The 12971-nt window shown below is 45.6% G+C and overlaps 2 protein-coding genes across 7 annotated transcripts in view; one reads left to right on the top strand and one right to left on the bottom strand.

Moving 5' to 3' along the window:
• TBCK (TBC1 domain containing kinase) overlaps nt 1–8030 on the bottom strand; it is an 87407-nt gene extending 79377 nt beyond the window's left edge. Inside the window, exons 1-2 of one of the 2 annotated variants that reach the window (XM_053403897.1) lie at nt 7887–8030; nt 1902–2138 (exon numbers count right to left, since the gene is read on the bottom strand). In XM_053403897.1, coding sequence (XP_053259872.1) covers nt 1902–2094 — 193 coding nt within the window. In that variant the 5' untranslated portion in view covers nt 2095–2138; nt 7887–8030. Of the gene's footprint in view, nt 1–1901; nt 2139–4049; nt 4149–7886 lie in introns of those variants that run through there. The other variant, XM_053403898.1, reaches the window with a different exon arrangement.
• Nucleotides 8031–8706: 676 nt separating this feature from the next.
• The window catches only part of AIMP1 (aminoacyl tRNA synthetase complex interacting multifunctional protein 1), a 36001-nt gene continuing 31736 nt past the window's right edge, over nt 8707–12971 (top strand). The window contains exons 1-3 of one of the 5 annotated variants that reach the window (XM_053403895.1): nt 8710–8815; nt 10780–10878; nt 12063–12201. Coding sequence is in view for 3 of the 5 variants with exons in the window: in XM_053403890.1 (XP_053259865.1) it covers nt 10877–10878 (2 nt within the window). In the remaining 2 variants the exon portion in view is untranslated. Of the gene's footprint in view, nt 8816–9288; nt 9311–10779; nt 10879–12062; nt 12202–12971 lie in introns of those variants that run through there. The other 4 variants (XM_053403890.1, XM_053403891.1, XM_053403894.1 and 1 more) reach the window with 4 other exon arrangements.

The following is a 12971-nucleotide window of genomic DNA, read 5'->3' as shown; positions in this document are numbered from 1 at the left end:
TTCAACCTGAAATCTCCTTTTTTCAGTCATGTTAAAGTCCCTTCCAACTCTACGATACTATGATTGACTTGAAACATTCCGTGGCCTACGAGATATACACCAGGAGGTGCCTGCTCTTGATGACATTACACCCCCTCTGAAGGAGTGGGTACGTAGCTTGGGAGGATTTCTGGACCCTTTGATGTTGCTTGACCCTCAGGTGGCCTCGGTGGTATGGAGTGCCTTCCATCAGTTTCGGCTACGGACCTAGCTGTGTCCCTATCGGGATAAGGATAACCTAACTTATGTCATCTCTGCTCCAGTAACCTCTAAGTAAGATTACTGCAACACATTATGTGTAGGGCTGCCTCTGAAGACAATTTGAAAACTTTAGCTGGTGCAGAATTTGGCAGTCATGCCGCTCACCAGGGTAAGATGGTTTGAGCATATTACACCAATCCTGGCCTGACTGCACCGGCTGCCAATTAAGTTTCCAGGCCCAATTTGAAGTGCTGGTTTTGACCTAAAAAGGTAAAGGACCCCTGACAGCTAAGTCCAGTCGCAGACGGCTCTGGGGTTGCGGTGCTCATCTCGCTTTACAGGTAAAGGGAGCTGGCATTTGTCCGCAGACAGTTTTTCTGGGTCATGTGGCCAGAATGACTAAGCCGCTTCTGGCGAACCAGAGCAGCACACGGAAACACCGTTTACCTCCCCGCCAGAGCGGTACCTATTTATCTACTTGCACTTTTTGGCGTGCTTTCAAACTGCTAGGTTGGCAGGAGCTGGCACAGAGCAACGGGAGCTCACCCTGTTGCGGGGATTCGAACCGCCGATCTTCTGATCGGCAAGCCCAAGAGGCTTAGTATTTTAGACCACAGCACCACCTTTGCCCCAACTTTTGACCCAGAAGGCCTTAAATGAACCACAATACCTCAAGGACCACCTCTTTCCATATGAACTGACCCAGACCTTGTGATCATCACCTGAGGCCCTTCTTCGTGTGCCTCCTCTACATGAGATCCGCAGGGTGGCAACATGAGAATGAGTGACTCCCCATTTGTGGAATGCTCTCTACAGAGAGGCTCACCTGGTGCCTTCATTACATATCTTTACGTACGATGTGAAAATACTTCTATATAACGAGGCCTTTGGCTGATTAGCATCCTATGGCCTTTTAAAATGTGTTTTTGGTAGGCGATTATGGGCTTATTTTTATTTTTAAAATGTATTTTTGTGTTCTTATTTTGTATTTCTATGTTGTGAACCACCCTGTGATCTTTGGATGAAGGGCAGTATACAAACAGAAATAACAGAATAAGTAAATTACAGCTTATATTTCATCTTCAACATGATATATGGCACACTGATAAGTTCCAAAATGTGAGGACTGGGAGAGAACTGTCGAGGCCGCCTTCTGTGGAGCACATTTCTTTTAAACTCTGAACTTCAAAAGAGAGATTTGAAGAATTAAATAAAAAGAAAGACAGATTGATGAATTGCAGGAACCTAGGGAACAAATGGACTGAAAGAAGCCTGCAGTTTCAAGAACAAACCCCCCCCCCAAAGCATGCAAAGGAACAGAGGGTGGAGGGGGGAATGGAGTAAAGAGAGATAAGCAGAGTGTGAAAAAGAAAAGGAAATACCTAAAAATTATCAATGTGATCTGAACTACAGGATAACAAAGGCCTGCAGCCCAGCAGCATACATCTGTGTCTGTTATGTGCAACAACAGAGACAAGCCTGAAAAATGCTGCTACAGAGTCAGTCTGGGGAAAAGCAAACTGCCGTCTTGGGGGGAAAAAATGCTGACGGCTGCTTTGAAGTCTAATGCTCTGAAACACATGCGCAGAATAATTACTGTAACACTCCTACATGCACACCCCAAAGTTATGGGGCGGGGGGGGGGGAGAAAGAAAACTCACCATGCTTTCCACGGGAAATGTCCACATACTGGCAGAGCCTAGGATGCGTAATTGTCTTAAGAATCTGAAAGCGTCCCAGGATCTTTATGGAATTTGGCGTCAAGGGCAGGCCGTTGCTCCCACAAACATCATTCGGAAGAGCAGAAGCAAAGAAGGTAAAGGCTCCCAATTCTGCATCCTTTAAGGGAAACATCTTAGGAGTTCCGTGAGATACCCCTCCTTGTATGTAGCGTTCCCCTGAAAGAAAGAAAAAAAGGAAGACAAACAATAAAACCATGCTGCAAGCCTCCAAACCAGTAAACATGCTGCCTATAGAAAAAAAACCAGTTTAAAATCTACAGGTTTAATTTTAAGGCTAGTCAAGCAAACGGATGCCATTGATATTACTGCTGGTTATAACAGAGTAATGAAAGCTGTTTTTAGCATCTGAAAAATGTATAAAGCAATAAACTGCAAGTTAACAGAATACAGTATTTAGAGGATTATAGCCTGAACTGAACTCTGCAAAGGAATCATGTTATTTATTTAAGTCCAGTAAGAAAGGACACAATCTAGAAAGCCTGTGCATCCATCCACATTTGAGCAGCAGCAGCAGACAGTCACTATTTTGCAGGAGGGAGTCAAGTACATAGTAGAAATTAAGTCCACACAATTAAAGCAGATTATAACGCCCTGTTGCCCTGGATCACCAAATCCACTTAAAAAAATAGCAACCATCAATGGACTTTTTATGTTAAGAATATGATGGAGAAATGCACTGAAAAGTTTGGGAAGTTTTTAAAGCAACCTGCAGACAAATCAGGATGCATGTTTAATGTCCTATAACATCCCCATGAACCAATCTGAATGAACACTCATGCAAATCAGAATGAATGCTCCATAAGCAGGTCATCTGTAGGAGCCCTGAACTGCAAACACTTTTTGGCATTATATAGAGCTGCTGTTGTGGGGAAACAGAACTCCCACCCACTGCTGGCTAAATGACACAGGGAACATGATCAGTTGCGCACCATGGAAATAAAATATAGCTCAAGCTGAGTGTGCAAGCATCAGAGCAGTGTCAGTCCCCAAATTAGGAGCAACATGCTTGAGGCCCCAACACATGCCTTTTGCCAGAGGGGCGCACAGATTGTTGGCCAAATTCTGACTGCTCTTTTCTGCCCTCCTGGCCCACACAATGCACTTTCCCCTGCACCAAGCCCACACTGGCCTTTATCAGTCCTCGCCCCCTTGCATGTGGATGTGATATTTGAAGGTTGCTTTCCCGTGCCTAAAGGCAGTATAAAAAACCACCCGGAGCAAATATGAAACCAGAAAAGGCAGCTGGCAATTTACAATGCTTCAAGAGTGTAAACAGGCACAGTATCTGTCACAGGTCCACTTGCTACCCAGTTTACTCTGTTCTGCTGGCATCTTTTTGTTCCAGAATCTGATGCTTAGAAACAAACAGTGCAATCACAGGCACACTTATTCAATAAGTATATTTCACTGAATTCAAAAGGGCTTAATTCCACTTAAATCAGCAAAGGATTTCAGTCAAAAAGTTCCATTTTCAGAATCCCCTAGTAATGAGTGTCTTGAGCAACCTATGGACCAAATTTGAACTTTTAAACTAGTCACTTAGCCATTTGGGGGTATACTTCATTTTTCAGCAGGGCTGTACAAATTTGGCAGCCCCACTGCTGACCATAGCAATCAACATAGATTGTATTATTCCAGTTCAGGGTTAACATTGCAGGTAAACAATTTTTTGCAGGGATCAATTTAAGGTGCTACCTGTGGTCTCTGAAGCTCTAAAGTGGGGGTGGGGTACCTATCGCCCTCCAGTTCTTGGTGAACTGCAACTCCCATCTTCAGTGACCATTAACCAAGCTGGCTAGGGCTCATAGAGTCCAAAGACATATGGAGGATCTGCTCTAAATCACCTGGGGAAAAGCTATTGAGATGTGAAGGCCCAGGAGGATCAGAGGGGGCTTGGTTTCCCTCCACCCCACAGTTTTTCAATTGGAAACATTGGAACAAAAAGCCATTTATGAAATATCGTATTTTGGAATGGCTGGGGTGCTTTTACATATAGTTTGAAGAATTTTATGCAAGACAATCTACAGCTGTAGAGAATGATAATTCCTGTGAATAATGTAGACAAACCTTCCTCAACTTGAGGTCCTCCAGATGATGTTGGAATGCAAATCCCAATAGCCACAGTGAGCACAGTCAATGGTCAAGGATAGTGAGAATTGCAGTCCAGAATAACCAGGTTGGTGATGATCGGGGGGGTCAAGTTCGTCCAGGGGGTCCGGCACACTTCCTCCGCGCAGCTCTGCTCTTCCCCCCTGGAACCTTTGACTCCAGCAGAGTAAACACAGCAGAAGCAGAAGCAGGAACGTTCTGTCGTGTGGTAATAACTCAGGCTTGAAACACAGCAATCTCCTTATCTTTAAAGTCTTTATTGCTGTACAAATCAACACATCGTAAATCTTCCCGGTGAGACGCAACTCATGTTGCTCCTTTCTCCATGGAGCTTAACACGCAGACTGAAAGCACACACAGAAACCACTCCCTTTCCGTGTTCTGTGCCCGCCCTCAGAATGTGAGGCGTCATTACTCAGAACTCTTAACCCTGTAAGTTCTGAGCCCCCTCAACACCCCCTCTCGAATCACATTCTGAGAGGACTTCTGAGTGTTCAACACCTTCCCCATTGCCTTCCGCCCCTTCTTGGCATCGTTGTTAGGCACCTGTTGAACCTCACAAACCTCAGGTTCGCACTGTGCGAAACCAACCCACGCATTTGTGACCTGAAACCTCTCAGGTGGAATTCCCTTTGTTGCCCTTGAAGACCGCCGTAAAAAAGAAACCCTTTAGAGCAGACCCAGTGACCTCAGAACCACGGTCAAACTGGAAACCTTGCACCTTGGTGGAGAACCTCTGTTCCACCTCTGCAACCCAATCTTTGATCAGTTGCGTTGCCTCCTCCTTCGTTTTCAGCGTGAAAGCCCATGCGTTCCTGGTAAAATCATCTGTCAGCACCAACAGCCACTTGGCCTTGCCCAGACTTGGCTGTGGCATACCTAAAAGGTCTGCATGCACAAGCTCAAAAGGCTTTGTGGTGACTCTCTCTACACTGGGATCATTAAACCCCTTCTTTCTGGCTTTCCTGCAAGCCTTGCAATTCAAAGGTTTACCACATTCTTTTACCTTGCAACCTTTGGTGCACTCTGATAACATCTGGACGTCCTCACAGGACCCATGTGACATTCTCTTGTGCCACACGCAAGCACACGACACATGAGTGTGATCAGTGGCTTTCCCCTCACCCTCCAGAGGTGATTCCAGAACAAAGAGGTTGTTCTGATTTTTTCCAACACTTACGAGCTCCTTCCCATCTCTGGAGATGGTGCAAATATTTTTTTCAAAACTCACAGAATATCCCTCCTGTAAAAGAGAAGGTACAGACAGCAAGCAATGCTTTATCTCAGGGAGAACATAAACCTTCAATTCAGCCTGTAAAAAAGAGACAAACAAGTTAGAAATATGGGTTACACGGCCCTGTGCACCTGTAGCAAATCTAACAGTTTTCTCAGTTGAAACAGCTTTGCAGTTCCACATTTGTCCATCAGGTGGCGCTGTGACCAGATGGGCATTCGCAGCTGAGTCAACAACCCAACGTAGGACCCTCCCCCCTCTGGAGTTGTCCTTCTTTGTTGCCTTAGCAACTGACTTCCTGCTCCTCCCGACCTTGGAGCTCTCGCTGCAGGTGGTGTTGCTGTCCAGAACCGCCATCGCCGCAGACAGCTGATAAGCGCTGTCCTCCCCTTCCGGCCGACCCTGGGACTTTCCACGCTGGCCTCTTCTCCCGGGCTGGTTCCCATGGGAAACGACCTTGGGCGCATCCTGCCTTGGCTCTCTCGCTCTCTGTGGGCAGCTCCATCGCAGGTGTTCAGCCGAGGCACAAACAAAACATCTCCGAGTGGAAAACTTTGCAGACTTGCCTTTGGTCTTCACTGCCCCCCCAACCTCTCCAGCAGCAATCCTCCTTGAGGCTTTTCTGCCGTTGGGAAAATGGCTTTTGGCTTCTGCTGTGGTTTCTCTGCAAACCCCCTCCAGCTCCTGCCAAACAGCCTGGGCACTCTCAAGACTCTTGGACTGGCCTTTCTGGCCTGCACCCCCAAACTTGGGTGCACAGCCTCCAGAGGAACAGCTTGCCTCTGCTTTCCTCTTCCCAGCTTCCAGCAGCTTTCCAGCACACGGCTGCCTGTCTCTCTGGCGTGTCAAAGCATCGCAGCAGCTTTTAGACACGGCTCCAGCCCACGTTGGACTTCCAGGGCGTCCCACAGCCCCTCCTTGACTCTCTGGGCGTTCCCCAGCTTCTGTGCAGCATCTGGCCCCGTCTGGGCGTCCCTCAGGCTGGCGTCTAGCCCCCTCTGGTGTGGCTCCCACTCTCTTCAGTGCCTGCCAACCGACCCAGGGCTCCTTCCCGTCTGCCTCTTCAAAAGGGACTGCACACGATTCATGGCTGTCTGCCATCTCTCCCCGGGGGCCCAGCATACTCACGATACAGTAGCACCTCCCGGTCCGGCAGATCCTTCCCAGCGAGCTCCTCCCGGCTGGCTCCAGCTACTCCTTAGCTGGCCTTTGGCTGCTCCTCAGCCGATTGTGCCTGAAGTTTCTCTTTCCCAGCGTCTCATCAGCTGGCCTCTGACTGCAGCCTCCTCACACGCACGAACGTTGCTTATCTTTATTGCTGATCTCCCATAACCTATTCGGGGGGGTCAAGTTCGTCCAGGGGGTCCGGCACACTTCCTCCGCGCAGCTCTGCTCTTCCCCCCTGGAACCTTTGACTCCAGCAGAGTAAACACAGCAGAAGCAGAAGCAGGAACGTTCTGTCGTGTGGTAATAACTCAGGCTTGAAACACAGCAATCTCCTTATCTTTAAAGTCTTTATTGCTGTACAAATCAACACATCGTAAATCTTCCCGGTGAGACGCAACTCATGTTGCTCCTTTCTCCATGGAGCTTAACACGCAGACTGAAAGCACACACAGAAACCACTCCCTTTCCGTGTTCTGTGCCCGCCCTCAGAATGTGAGGCGTCATTACTCAGAACTCTTAACCCTGTAAGTTCTGAGCCCCCTCAACAGGTGAAGGTGGTTGCAGCCATAAGCCTCACTCTAAGATGCATTTTCACATTGAGAGGGTGCTACCATCTTCATAAGGGGAGAATACAAAACTTGTTTGTTTGTTTATTAATAATAATAATGTTGACCTCTGATCTAGCATGGAGAAGCTAGATACCTTCTACCTTTCTGACCCAGCCCGTACCCTGTGGTTTACATTTTCACCTCTCTCTCCAAACGACTGTAATAAAGACACTCTGCTTTAAAAAAAACAACAACTAGCAGTAGAATCCTATGCAAAGCTACTCATGAGTCCCACTGGATTCAGTGGAACATATTCCCAGGTAAACACATATAGAACTGCTATTTTAATATGTTTATATATTGGGAAACTAGCTCCAGATGACCAGATTCTTGCTTCACCCAAACACCACTGAGTGACATGAGGGATGTGGGATGGATTCCCAACCCACCCGCAGGGGTTTGGACTAGATGACCCTCGAGGTCCCTTCCAACTCTACAATTCCGTGAAATATTTGCTAAATATATTGAGCGATCATCATTCTAAGCCCAACTCGGAGCAGATCCGTTGAAGTCGATGGGCATGGCCAACTTAGGTCTACTCAAATACAACCCGATACAATATTTGCATCTGTCTGGCTTTGTACTGCACCTGTACCCCCACGGTTACCATGTTAACATCAAGTTAAGGTTACAGAGGGAATAAGGCGGCAGGCTGAATGGTAGCAGCAGCGGCACAGGTTTAGGTAAAACTAATGGAGTGGGAATTGGGCTTTGTGACTATAGCCTAAGTAAGTAAACACCCCCACTCCTTTCACCCAGCGCAACATCTGGAGAACATCAACTTACCTATCTCTGAGGGCAAGTGAAAAACCACAAAATGATAACTTCCTCTCAAAGTAAGCCACGCAGGAGCCTTAAGGAGGATTAAGCTACACTGCAACCTATCGGAAAAGCAACCTTTTCAGGATTCTTGGGGAGCATTAAAAGCACACAGCATCCCCCCCCAGCCCATTTTCGAAAGTACCTTCTGATACATGAAATAACAACACGGTCCTAGAACCAGGCCAGTGTCGGATTTACGTATAAGCTAAACAAGCTATAGCTTAGGGCCCCACTCTCTTGGGGGACCCCAAAAAAATTAAAGGAAAAATATTAATGTTAATATATTGTTTTTCAGTTCAACAATTACTGTGACAAAATACACATTCTGTTATGTGCAAATGGCTTTAGATACCTATTAGGTCCATAAATTACCATATATTCAACACACAAAACAGCGACAATTTGTTGTTGACAAAGGACAGCTGGACATATAAAGGGACCCATTACCTTCAGTAGCTTAGGGCCTCATCAAACTTAAATCCGGCCCTGAACCAGGCCTTATAGGAAACGCGAAGCACCTAACAGGGAACAAGCCGCCGGCCTGCCCTACAATGACACCCAGCGCCCGCCGCCCGGACTCTCCTTACCCGGGCTGTTAAATCCACCTCCCCCCGCCCGTCAAGTTTCTAGCCCTCATGAGCACCACCTATAATTCGCGCAGACGCGCGCACACACACACACACCTCGCTCTGCCTTCGCCGGTACTCCTTCCTCCCGCGGCTCCGCCCACCTCGCTTCCCTCCGCGTCCGATTGGCCAGAGAATGCGTTGACGCAAACGCGCACGCCGCTTTTTTTTTTTTGCTCCCCGACCTATCCCCCTCCCGCGGGGCGTGCGACGTGCTCGCGCATGCGTAGAACGCGCACGTTTCCGCTGCCCGTGAATCCTGAGCGGGTAAGTTTGGGGGGGCAGTTAAACTGGGGAGCGGCGAGAGGCTGAGTGGGGTCGCTTCTCTTTCTCATTCCCTTCGTGGTTATAAGGGGTGGGGGTGGGTTACCTTTCGCTGGCCTACCTTTCGCTGGAGGGGTGGGGGAGCTCTTAGGGTAAGGCCTGTAAATGGTATGCAGCTTCATAGGAGCCCCTCGTTCCTGGGGGGGTTGGAGATGAGGGAATTGGGAAAACTGCTGCTCTAATGGCAATATTCTGTGGAGGGGTCGGTCTCTTGCAGCAGGAAAGAACCACCAAAAAAAGAAAATAAGAGATGGTCTCCTACCATCTCAAAAGACGAATGCGTTTTTATTCTGGCATAAGCATTCGTGGACTAAAATATAGGTGATTTGTCTCTCTCTCTCTCTCCCTCTCTCTCTCACTCATTCACACACACACACAAAACAACAACTGGGATTTCGTATAGGCAAGTGGTCGTAGAGTCAGTGTGGCAAATGAAATGTAAGTAATAATGACAGTGCCTATTTGTAGAGGCCACACTAATGGAGGTGGGGGAAAGAGACCCTATGGACAGTCACAATCCTCTTATTGTCTTGTCATTTTATTTTTTATTACTTGCACAGGAGGAGCCGGGTCACAAAAGGCATTTTGGAAGAAAAAGTGAAGGGAGGGCAAAGAGTAGCAATTGGGGGAGGGGAGAGAAGTATCCTGTGGACACAGCGAGGATGTAAGGACCGGAAAGTCATGAACTTGGGTGGCTGCGTGGGCACTCGTTAGTCTTGTTTGGGTGAAAGCTTGTTCCAAAGCTGATGCTTTAAACTAGTTTGTTTTATCTAGAGTTTTGGGGCTATTTGGTCCCATTTTTCTCAGTAGGGAGATACAAGTACATACTGTCAGCTTATGCTTGGTCCAAAGTTCAGTCCCTGGCATCAACAGTTAAAAGAAACCAGCGCCAGGTGATGTAGAGAACAACTGCCCATCAGAGGGCACAGTACTTGGCTAGATAAACCCAATACAAGGCAGCTATTTACATTCCTGTCAAGTGCTAGCACATCATGTATCTAATTCTAGTGTACAAATGAATTTATCCATCTTTTAAGATGTCACAAAAGATTGCCTGCAACACATTAACAAAGCTATCCCTCTGGAAGCATATAATAGGTTTGCAGTCTGTGTTTAGCTTTGAAATGCTGGAGCTAAGAAAACATTCCTTCTATTTCCTTTACATGCCAACTTCATCTTCATTCTTGGCTCCTGAAAGTTGGTTGTGGTTATTACTTGACAGGATGGGAAAGAGTGCTTGGTACATGTTCACAGGTACTTTATCTTCACAAGACTGAACCGTGGAAATGGATGCAGATTCTAGATTTAAGTTCCACCAAGCCTTGGTTCCAATTATTAGGTTTATCAGAGGTTTACTAGATTGCCCTGAAGCAATTATTTCTAAGCATAGTGCTGAAAGGTGCAGCGTGAGAATGTAAAGAACAATTTCTGAGATTGGCTCTTGGTGAGATATGATAGTGAAGGGTGTGGGGACGAATGTAGAGAGAAACTATCGATGCTGGATGGGTTGTGGCCAGGTAAAATCTCTGAATTATGGGAAGGACAAAATTAGCCTGCAGCTAGTCTCCCAAACTATGGGTGTATCTGTTTCATCAGAAGTGAGTTGGTGGTTACTCATCTCAGCTAACCCTGTCACTCCTCATTTCTCCACAGTGCGTGCTTCTGTTGGTAACTCTCCATCAAATTCTTTCTGAAATATATTGTAACTCCTCCTGCCATGTGCCTCTTAAATTATCATAGTGGCTTAACACAGTGCAAAAATTACTAATCCCTATGGTGAGCTGTATAATACTTAATGGTGATTAATATTGTTTGTGCAATGTCCTGAGAGCACAGTGCTTTCTTAAATTTACACGACTTTTCTCCAGAGATATTTGTGTGCTTAATACTGCCTCTCCTGATATCAGGTGCTTACAGATTTGGCAGGGAAGAGGAAGCAGATTTGCGGTCCTGTCTTCTGCTGAATTTTGCAGCGTGGATCTCTGCGCTGACTGTGCTTGTTAAATGTGAGTCGTGCTAACATCTATTTATGTAACATTGAATTAAGGGGAAGCAAAACGTAGGCATTGGCAGTGAGTGGTCCATGTTAAAGAGCAAAAGTGGGGTTCTGAGTCTTGTGTCCTGCCCCCATAGCGCTTCATTTTTAAAACTGTTTTTCCTTAGACTAGGAACGAGAAGAGGACATTTTTATTCTGTAGTTGAGGATTGAGGGATTGTTTGTGTGAGACAACTGGCAGGTACAGTTCTTCCTATAAGCTTGTCCTGAGGCCTCAAGTAGCTTCCATTCCTTTATTCTTTTATGCTTCTGCTCTGTGCACATTGGCAAAAAGCATTTTGAAATGGCAGCTGGCTCACAGTTGGCAAATCACTCTTCCAGTTGCTTAGAATCCCCTCAGTAGCCCAGTTGTCTAGGCTCTCCCTAATCTTGCTTGCTATGAGAGTTGAACAACCTGCTGCAGTGAAGAGGGTGGTGGGGACTCTTAATTCTGTCATTGGTTAGGCAAGGTTTGCCATCTGGCCTTTCTGTCAATGGCCTTATCCTCCACAAATTTGATATTTTAAAGCTGGTCAAGTTGGCATCCGCCATTGCATATAGTGGGAGCAAATTGCACTATGCACTTTGTGAGCAAGTACTTGCTTTCTTCTGTCTTGAGTCTCCAACCCTCTAGCTACAATGTGTGTGTGCATTTCTTACTCAGTTTCCCCTCTTGACTTTTTTCTGAGCCGCTAAAGTTGTAAACTTTCTTCAAAGTGGAGGAAATCCACCAGAAACTGTTTTCTTTGATATCTCCTCCTGCAGTTTGAGTCTCTTCTTGCCCATTCAATCTCCCTTTTTCCTTCTCTCACTTCACTTTTCCTTAACTTCTTCCTAATTAAAACTTTGCTTATTTCCTGCATTGTGATGCTGCTGAAATCCCACATGTTTTGTGGCTTATACCCCTGAATTTTTAAAAATCTTGTTACTCAGCATTCAGTGCCTGTTGGGGTGTTCTCTTTGCTTCTTAGGCTGAAGTCCTGTTCTCTCCTACCTAGTAGTAAATCCCAGTGAACTCAGTTGGATTTACCTCTGAATAGATGTTATAGGATTTCACTGTAAGTTGTCTGAGACTACCTCTCCCTTTATAAAAACCAGATTCGCTCATTATATATGTTGACTAATTTTCTGTAATGCATTGTTCTCTGAGATTAGGCAAACTACTGTAAAAGTGAGTGCCTTTCTACATTTGGGAATACTGCAACCTATGTCTCAGGCATGAAGGACAAACATACTAAAAATGGAAGCATCTGAATTGGTTTTCAAGGCATGATTCTTCTATACATTTGTAGAGGTGAGGAGGAAAGTTTTGAGACTCCTGTTACAATAACCAGTAATCAAAGAATATTGTTTAAGAAGCAGTCCTGTTTAGGTTTTGAGCGTTGTACATATCCAGGCAATGCTAAAAGTGGAGATCTTTTTGTCTTGCACAATAATTGAAACAAGTGTGCAGCTGGAGCTTTCTCTGCTGCAGATTTTCTCACTTCCAAGGAGACAAGCTGACATTGACTTTCAAATATGTAACTGATGTTGAGTCCACCTAACTTGTTTAGCTGCAGTGATTGCCCAATAAACAACAAGAGTGTATAGTCAGAGTGCCTTGATCTTTGAGGAGTATTGAAAAACCTGCAAATGACTGCAGTAAGTTAAATAAGTTAAATGATACAAATTAAATAAGTTAAATGCTACAAGATATACCAGGGCATTTTGTTACATCTTTGAGTGGTGTTGCCAAATAATTCTGTAAATATATTGTGGTTGACTTCTTCAAATACAGACCATATTTCCAACCATTTATTTAGCTGTGACCTTTTATTAAAATGTCTAATGTGGTATCCTTTATTTTTAATAGCATTTATTACTGTAATACAGAACAGTGATCATGCTGATCTAAAGAACTGGAGGACCTTCTCTATGGATAAATTTATTCCATAAGTATATTCACTTAGTACCCCCCCTTTTTTACTGTTCTTTAGGCAGCAGGTAAAGTCCATCCCAATCCCAAGCCTTTTATTTTTACATATTATCTGATCACCCCTTTTAAAATTGTATAGGTTGCTGTTT

The sequence above is a fragment of the Podarcis raffonei genome, chromosome 9 (genome assembly GCF_027172205.1).
Source record: "Podarcis raffonei isolate rPodRaf1 chromosome 9, rPodRaf1.pri, whole genome shotgun sequence".
Taxonomy (NCBI): domain Eukaryota; kingdom Metazoa; phylum Chordata; class Lepidosauria; order Squamata; family Lacertidae; genus Podarcis; species Podarcis raffonei.
The sequence above is the reverse complement of the archived record's forward strand: the minus strand, read 5'-3'. Positions and strand labels throughout refer to the sequence as shown.